The sequence below is a fragment of the Ipomoea nil genome, unplaced genomic scaffold, assembly GCF_001879475.1.
Source record: "Ipomoea nil cultivar Tokyo-kokei standard unplaced genomic scaffold, Asagao_1.1 scaffold2144, whole genome shotgun sequence".
In the NCBI taxonomy this organism is placed as follows: Eukaryota; Viridiplantae; Streptophyta; class Magnoliopsida; order Solanales; family Convolvulaceae; genus Ipomoea; species Ipomoea nil.
The window spans coordinates 5,319,473-5,329,346 of record NW_017618572.1 but is presented as its reverse complement, the minus strand read 5'-3'; the positions used below and the strand labels follow the sequence as shown (position 1 = coordinate 5,329,346).

Sequence of the window (9,874 nt, the reverse complement as noted above, 5' to 3'; positions counted from 1 at the left end):
AACCGACAAACTAAATAACACAAGCACAAGCGGTTGCATTTAATTTAGGAAAATATTCTACCCGAGTCCAATTATCACTAAGTCGTCAATAATTAACCCAGTTGCTACTGAATATTAGAATAATTTGTAGCACAACATTATCTAATATAGCAAATAATTATATCAAGTAAATAACTAGTAGGCCTCCCTAGCAATTAAATGATACAACTATTCAAATAACTTAGAAGAATATTTAATACCCAAATGCATAAAAATTATATAATAAAAATAAATAAATAATCTTACAGCATAATCAATTCCGGGGCTTCAATTCACTAAACCAAGCTAAAGAAATTAGCAATGAATGGACATTGAAAAGAGCTTTACACAATAGTCGAGAGGGGAAGAATGAACATTTTACAAATGAAAACTTCTACAATTTATAGCATTCTAGAAATAGGCTCAATGAATTTCCACCACACAATTCCTAATTTTCCTCGCTACTGGACATGGTCTTTCGGAACTTTTGCTTGCAGTCCGAATAGCGTCGTTGACAAAGTTCCGCTCGCCGTTGTGCTATACGTGTCTACTGCATGAAGAAGTGAGGGGGGGGGGGGGGGGGATCAACATGTTAGAGGATTTAGGATAATAATAATAATAATAATAATAATAATAATAATAATAATAATAATAATAATAATAATAATAATAATAATAATAATAATAATAATAATAATAATTATTATTATTATTATTATTATTATTATTATTATTATTAGAGAGAAGGATAATTATTAAAAACACTAATTAATTAATTAATCTTTAAAAGTAAATTAGTATTATATAATAGTACTTAATTACTGCAAAAATATTATAAAAATGTACTTAAAATATGAGTATAAAATATGCCTATCAAATTGTTCTTGATTTAAAATATTCTATCAATACTGATCAATGATTTATAAAGTAAAACCTTACAAACGTAGTAGCACTGATCAGTGTTGATTCTCTTGAGGAAAGTGATGCCAAAATTTGGTGAGCTGTCGTAGGCTCCCAAATTAAAACCTTACAAACGTAGTAGCGGGAGTAAGGATCGATCCCACGAGGAGTAACTAGTTTAACTTTTGTGCTCAAGGAAATAATGGGGTTTGGAAAATAACGAGAATAAAGATTAAGAAAAGATAATTTAAATAAACAAGAGATTAAATAAATCGAATAAAGCAATGAAACTAATATATTGAAAGCACTTATAATAGAAAACCTTGGTTAGTAAAGATCCACTACCACCGAAATATAACACTGATCATTGATTAGTAAAGTAATTAATATGCAATTGAATATTTGCCGTGAAATTATTTCATTTCCGTTTTCCCTTAGTTATAGGTAACTAAAGCACACGCGGTTTAATTACCCCTAACTACTAAATAACCTAAGACAAGCGCTATAGATTTAATTTAATAGCAGCAATATGAACTAGGAAAACCGACAAACTAAATAACACATGCACAAGCGGTTGCATTTAATTTAGGAAAATATTCTACCCGAGTCCAATTATCACTAAGTCGTCAATAATTAACCCAGTTGCTACTGAATATTAGAATAATTTGTAGCACAACATTATCTAATATAGCAAATAATTATATCAAGTAAATAACTAGTAGGCCTCCCTAGCAATTAAATGATACAACTATTCAAATAACTTAGAAGAATATTTAATACCCAAATGCATAAAAATTATATAATAAAAATAAATAAATAATCTTACAGCATAATCAATTCCGGGGCTTCAATTCACTAAACCAAGCTAAAGAAATTAGCAATGAATGGACATTGAAAACAGCTTTACAGAATAGTCGAGAGGGGAAGAATGAATATTTTACAAATGAAAACTTCTACTATTTATAGCATTCTAGAAATAAGCTCAATGAATTTCCACCACACAATTCCTAATTTTCCTCGCTGCTGAACATGTCTTTCGGAACTTTTGCTTGCAGTCCGAATAGCGTCGTTGACAAAGTTCCGCTCGCCGTTGTGCCGTACGTGTCTACTGCACGAAGAAGTGAAGGAATGAAGCAACATAGATATAATGTTAAATTGTAATTTTTGTCTTTTTCTGTGATTTGGGGGGTGGGGGGGTGGGTCAACATGTTAGAGGATTTAGGATAATTATTATTATTATTATTATTATTATTATTATTATTGTTATTGTTATTATTATTATTATTATTATTATTATTATTATTATTATTATTATTATTAGTTGGGAGAGAAGGATAATTATTAAAAACACTAATTAATTAATTAATCTTTAAAAATAAAACTTAATTACTGCAAAAATATTATAAAAATGTACCTAAAATATGAGTATAAAATATGTCTATCAAATTGTTCTTGATTTAAAATATTCTATCAACACTGATCATTGATTAATAAAGTAAAACCTTACAAACGTAGTAGCACTGATCAGTGTTGATTCTCTTGAGGAAAGTGATGCCAAAATTTGGTGAGCTGTCGTAGGCTCCCAAATTAAAACCTTACAAACGTAGTAGCGGGAGTAAGGATCGATCCCACGAGGAGTAACTAGTTTAACTTTTGTGCTCAAGGAAATAATGGGGGTTTGGAAAATAACGAGAATAAAGATTAAGTAAATGATAATTTAAATAAACAAGAGATTAAATAAATCAAATAAAGCAATGAAACAAATATATTGAAAGCACATATAATAGAAAACCTTGGTTAGTAAAGATCCACTACCACCGGAATTTAACACTGATCATTGATTAGTAAAGTAATTAATATGCAATTGAATATTTGCCGTGAAATTATTTCATTTCCGTTTTCCCTTAGTTATAGGTAACTAAAGCACACACGGTTTAATTACCCCTAACTACTAAATAACCTAAGACAAGCGCTATAGATTTAATTTAATAGCAGCAATAGGAACTAGGAAAACCGACAAACTAATTAACACAAGCACAAGCGGTTGCATTTAATTTAGGAAAATATTCTACCCGAGTCCAATTATCACTAAGTCGTCAATAATTAACCCAGTTGCTACTGAATATTAGAATAATTTGTAGCACAACATTATCTAATATAGCAAATAATTATATCAAGTAAATAACTTGTAGGTCTCCCTAGCAGTTAAATGATACAACTATTCAAATAACTTAAATGAATATTTAATACCCAAATGCATAAAAATTATATAATAAAAATAAATAAATAATCTTACAGCATAATCAATTCCGGGGCTTCAATTCACTAAATCAAGCTAAAGAAATTAGCAATGAATGGATATTGATAACAGCTTTACAGAATAATCGAGAGGGGAAGAATGAACGTTCTACAATAAAACACTTATACTATTTATACACTTTCTAAAATAAACCTAATGAACGTCTACCACTTATCCTCCTATTTTTGTGCCTCATGTAATCGTCTTCCCCAATACTCTCGCGCAAAATTTGGTTGATGAATAATTCTCCGCACCTGCATAATGAAGGGAATAGTCAATTTCAATTGGTTTGCATGTATGATAAGTTTTATTTGGACTACTAAATTTATTTAAATAATATATATATATATATATATATATATATATATATATATATATATATATATATATATATATATATATATATATGATAGGCATATTTTACACCCATATTTTAGGTACATCTTTATAATAATTTTGCATTAGTTATTTAATATTGTCTTATAATTAGTTCTTTTTATATATAATATTAAATATATAATATATATATATATATATATATATATATATATATATATATATATATATATATAATACATATTACGTACTATACTTATATAGACATATATATATTACGTACTACTATATATATATATATATATATATATATATATATATATATATATATATATATACATTATATATATATCTATATATTATATATTATTTAAGTGGCCAGCCTTTAGCAAATACTAACTAATGTTTTGTTTTAATTCCACCTAAAGAATGTGAGGCGCAGGTAGCAACGAAAGAAAGCTTCGTCGACTGATTACTGGCGCGAGAACAAGCAGCAAAATCGGATGATTTCGTGGCTCAGCGCAAAAGGAGGAAAATGGATGATAGAAAATAGCTTAGGTTGATTTTGGAAAGTATATAAATAGTGGAAGATTTCTATTTTAAAATGTTCATGCTTGATTCATTCTTCCCTCCTCTATAGTATTCGTTGAAGTTGTTATCAATGTCTATTTCTGGCTAATTTCTAGTTGGTTTAGTGAATTGAAGCCCCGGAGTTCATAACGCTGTAAGGTTATTTATTTAACTTTATTATATATATGTTTTTATGCATTTTGAGTATTAAATATTCTTCTAAGTTATTTGAATAGTTGTATCATTTAATTGCTAGGGAGGCCTACTAGTTATTTACTTGATATAATTGTTTGCAATATTAGATAATGTTGTGCTACAAATTATTCTAATATTCAGTAGCAACTGGGTTAATTATTGACGGCTTAGTGATAATTGGACTCGGGAAGAATATTTTCCTAAATTAAATGCAACCGCTTGTGCTTGTGTTATTTAGTTTGTCGGTTTTCCTAGTTCCTATTGCTGCTATTAAATTAAATCTATAGCGTTTGTCTTAGGTTATTTAGTAGTTAGGGGTAATTAAACCGCGTGTGCTTTAGTTACCTACAACTAAGGGAAAACGGAAATGAAATAATTTCACGACAAATATTCAATTGCATATTAATTACTTTATTAATCAATGATCAGTGTTGAATTCCGGTGGTGGATCTTTACTAACCAAGGTCTCCTATTATATGTGTTTTCGATATATTATTTTCATTGCTTTATTCGTTCAATTAAATTTCTTGTTTATTTAAATTCTCTTTTATTTTATCTTTATTCTCGATATATTCGAAACCCCCTACCTTTAATTTGAGCACAAAAGTTAAACTAGTTACTCCTCGTGGGATCGATCCTTACTCCCGCTACTACGTTTGTAAGGTTTTAATTTGGAAGCCTACGACAGCTCACCAATATATATATATATATATATATATATATATATATATATATATATATATATATATATATCTGTGTGTGTGTGTGTGTGTGTGTGTGTGTATAATGCATAAACATATATACTAATACGTAATACATTAGTATGTATTCTTATAGATTAGAGAATTCAATTGATTCAGTTACGATAGAATTGTGATACAAAGTATATCTGTAACTAAACTGAAACTACTCCTATTAACTAGGCCACACCAAGTCAACTACACCTAATACCATATAATAAAAACATATGCTAAACAATAATAATATCAATAATACTAACACACCCCCTCAAGCACAAGGTTGGTGAAGCACAACATTGAGCTTGTCCCGTAGAGTAGCAAACCGAGGTGTTGGAAGAGGTTTAGTAAAGATATCAGCTAGCTGATCTGTAGTAGAGATGTAGTTGACGACGAAGTCCCCAGAAGCCACTTTGTCCCGAACAAAATGGTAGTCGATCTCAACGTGCTTAGTGCTCGCATGAAACACCGGATTCGCACACAAATAAGTTGCACCAAGATTGTCACACCACAAGGAGGCAGGCTCCCCAGAGTGTAGCCCTAACTCCCGTAACAAAGAGACGACCCAAGTTACTTCAGCAGATACGTCAGCAAGGGCTTTGTATTCTGCTTCTGTGGATGACCGAGCGACAGTACGTTGTTTCTTGGATAACCAGGAGATGAGATTGGAACCCAGATAGACAGCAAACCCACTTGTACTCTTGCGATCAATGGGACACCCTGCCCAATCAGAGTCGGAATAGGCCTGTATGCGAGTAGAAGACGACGGTGTAAAGCGTAACCCAAGTGATAGAGTCCCCTTAATATAGCGCAGGACTCGTTTGGCAAGGCCCCAGTGTTCAGTGGTTGGCGAATGCATGAACTGACAGAGTCTATTCACCGAGTTTGCAAGATCTGGTCGAGTGATGGTGAGATACTGAAGAGCCCCAACCACACGTCTGTACTGGGTCGGATTATCAAACGGCTCATCGGACGGAGTAACTGACTTGGTAATAGCTGCTGGCGTGGCAAGCGGTTTACAGTCAACCATCCCAGCTCGGCCCAAGAGATCAGTCATATAGCGTCGTTGCGAAAGAATGATGCAATCACCGTCTGAAATTGTTTCAATACCCAAGAAAAAATGAGGAATGCCTAGATCTCGAATTTTGAAAGCCGTTGCAAGACGCTTTAGGAGAGAGGCGATCAGATTAGCATCATTTCCCATCATAATAATGTCGTCAACGTAGATGAGTAAGAAAACCCGGGAATCCCCAGTCGTGTAATAAAATAAGGAGACATCTATTTTGGAGGATTGAAAACCTGCAGATAATAGAAAATCGTGAAGGCGCTTAAACCAGGCACGTGGGGCCTGTTTCAAGCCATATAGAGACCGCTGAAGAAGACACACATGTCCAGGGTTGGTAGGATCCTCATACCCCGGAGGTTGCTTCATGTAGACGGTCTCTGCCAGATGCCCGTTCAAGAAAGCATTATGAACGTCAAGCTGGCGTAATGTCCACTGATTGGACACCGCAAGAGCAAATAACATACGCACAGTGGTGGGTTTAACCACCGGGCTGAAGGTGTCGAAGAAGTCTTCGCCGGCCACCTGATTAAACCCCTTGGCAACAAGATGCGCTTTATAGCGCTCCACTGTTCCATCTGACTTACGTTTGGTGCGAAACACCCACTTACATCCAATAATGTTCATGTGAGATTCCGGAGCCACAAGGCGCCAAGTATGATTATGGAGTAGCGCATTGAACTCCTGATCCATTGCCTCACGCCAGTGTGGGTGACCCACGGCTTGAGAATAACACGTTGGGTCTGTGGTGGCCGTTAAGGCGTGAAACTGTTCGTCCGAGCCTTTGGTCTGATGACGCAAGCGCATGACGTGGTCCCGACTCTACGGCACAACCCTTTTTCTGCGGGTCTTGGCCGGTGCTGTATGAGTGATAGCCAGTGCAGGTGGCTCTTGTGCCAACGGCACGGGTTCTGGCTCAATATGACGTGGGACCTCACTAGGTGCCACTGGTGGGGTAGTAGTTGAGACTACAGGACCCGAAGCCCAAGGCAGAGCTGGGAGAGACGTCTCAGCAGATATATGTCCTGTAGAAACAGAAACACAGTCTCGTCAAATCGGACATGACGGCAGATATAAGTTTTCCCACTTGCCAAATGAATGCATCTATAACCCCTAAAGGTAGGTGGGTAACCTAGGAAGACACATGGGGTGGACCGGTATTCAATTTTGTGCCTGTTGTATGGGCGTAGATACGGAAAACATCGGCACCCAAAGACACGGAGGAAAGTGTATGGTGGTGATATTTGGAATAGACGGGTGTATGGAATCTCAAAGTTTATAGCTGATGAGGGTAAGTAATTAATTAAGCAAGACGCCGTTTCAAAAGCATAGTCCCAATAATGGTGGGGGACTTTGCCTTGTGCCATTAAGGCAAGACCAATTTCAACTATGTGCCTGTTTTTGCGTTCTACCCGCCCGTTTTGTTCATGGGTATAAGCACATGACTGGCGATGGTTTATACCAAGAGTTTGGAAAGTTGTGTGTAACTTCCGATACTCACCCCCTAAATCGGATTGGACAGACTTGATAGAGCGCGAGAACTGTCGCTCTACCATGACACGAAACAAATCAAAAATTTTATAAATGTCTGATTTCATCCTTAATGGATAAAACCAGCAGAAGCGTGAAAAGTCGTCTACAAAAAGTACAAAATAACGGAAACCATTTGTAGACATTACAGGAGAAGGTCCCCATATATCTGTATATACTAGATCGAGTACATTTTTACTAATATTGGGAACTTTATCTAATTTAAATCTTGTGGATTTGCCCAGATGACACGCAACACATGACTCCACGACTTCGGTTTTATTTGGAATGACCGAGCATTTCGGTAGAACTTTATGTAGAAGCTATTTATGTGGGTGACCAAGCCTGCGGTGCCACACCGTGGGAGTGGCCCGGGAACTGACGAACGCTAGATGACACCGGGAGACCGGGAGTTTGTATAGCCCGCCAACGGTGGGACCCTTAAGTAGAATTTCCCTGGTTGTTGAATCCTTCACAAAAAAACAATTAGAGTGAAATTCAACGAATACATTATTTTCAGATGTGAATTTTTTTACGGAAAGCAACGGAACAGACAATGACGGAACATGTAAAATATTAGACAATGACAAGGATTTTGAACTGGACGGTAGAGATGCATGACCGACTCGCGAGATCACCAAACCTGCGCCATTACCAACACGCAAGATGTCTGAACCGGTGTACTCGTCCGAGTGACTCATCATCCCGGCATCCGGAGTCGCATGGGCAGTCGCTCCCATTTCTGGATACCACGCCTCGGACGGTGCGGCTGTGGACGGTAGTGACGGAGCGTCGCCGGAGAGCGCAACGTGGGCCTGCGCAAGTGGCTGCGTATTGTATCGCTTGAAGCAGTATACTGCTGTGTGGCCGTGTGATCTGCAAATCTGACAACGAGGTGCGCCACGACCACCACGCCCGCCACGGTTTTGCCCGCCACGGTTGCCACGTCCACCTCTGCCTTGCGGATTATGCGGCTGCCTGCCACCACCGCCGGATTGCTGCCCACGCCCGGAACTGGCGTACATGGCCGTAAGGTTGCCGGTCTCGTTCGCTGCAGGGTAATCGTCCACGAGTATGAACTCGTGGGCTTGGAGATGATCGAAGAGATGTGCCAACGTGACTGGAGAGCCCGAAGCGATGAGGGAAACCGCCATGGCCTTAAGCTCCGGCCTCAAACCCCTGAAAACATAGAGATTCTGCTCAGTTAGAGATAACGGCCGGCCGGCCTGGGCTAGAGCTTCCACGAGCAGCTGTGCGCGACCGAGATACTCGGCGGTGGAGGAGTGACCTTGCCGTAACACCTGGAACTGCCCCAACAAGCTGAGGCAGCGCGCCTGACTCGAGGAACCAAGCGCCGTGGTGATAGCGGTCCAGACAGCGGCGGAGGTTTCCTTCCCGACGGCGAGATGGAGGACTTCATCCGCCATGGAGGAGACCAAGAGGGATACAATGGACTGGTCCTACTTCTCCCACGCCTTGAACGCCGGGTTGGGGATCACGGAAGCAGTCGCGCCGGAGGCAGCGTCGGCCGACGGAACGGTGATTGTGGCCGGAGGACACGGTAGGCTTCCGTCGACGTACCCTAAGAGCTCTTGGCCACGAAGGAATGGGATCACTTGTGTGCGCCAAAACAGAAAGTTGCGGTGTGTCAGCTTCATGCTCACAAAGTGGTGAGCTCCGGACAACGCATTCCCGCCGGCCGGAGATGGACTGGCGGTGGCGGAGGCAGTGCGGTCGGACGAGCTTGACGACATGGCGCGGTCAGAAGTGGAGGAGAATATGGCCGGTGGAGGTTACGGGTGAGAGGGGGAATAATTTGCAGAGAGGGGAGAGAACCGATACCGCTCTGATACCAGATTAGAGAATTCAATTGATTCAGTTACGATAGAATTGTGATACAAAGTATATCTGTAACTAAACTGAAACTACTCCTATTAACTAGGCCACACCAAGTCAACTACACCTAATACCATATAATAAAAACATATGCTAAACAATAATAATATCAATAATACTAACATTATATATTAAATATTATATATATTAAATATTATATATTATATATTATATATTATATATTATATATTATGTATTATATATTATATGTTATATATAAAAAGAACTAATTATTAGATAATATTAAATAACTAATGCAAAATTATTATAAAGATGTACCTAAAATATGAGTGTAAAATATGCCTATCAAATTCCCCCACACTAAAACAT

The 9,874-nt window shown here is 37.6% G+C and overlaps 1 protein-coding gene across 1 annotated transcript; it reads right to left on the bottom strand.

The window, feature by feature from the left end:
• Positions 1-6,940: 6,940 nt before the first annotated feature.
• On the bottom strand, positions 6,941-9,075 carry LOC109148675. The gene is made up of 2 exons (XM_019296411.1): positions 8,292-9,075; positions 6,941-7,143 (listed from the first exon to the last, which is right to left on the bottom strand). Exons 1-2 carry the CDS (start codon positions 9,073-9,075, stop codon positions 6,941-6,943), a joined length of 987 nt encoding a protein of 328 aa, XP_019151956.1.
• Positions 9,076-9,874: the final 799 nt, after the last annotated feature.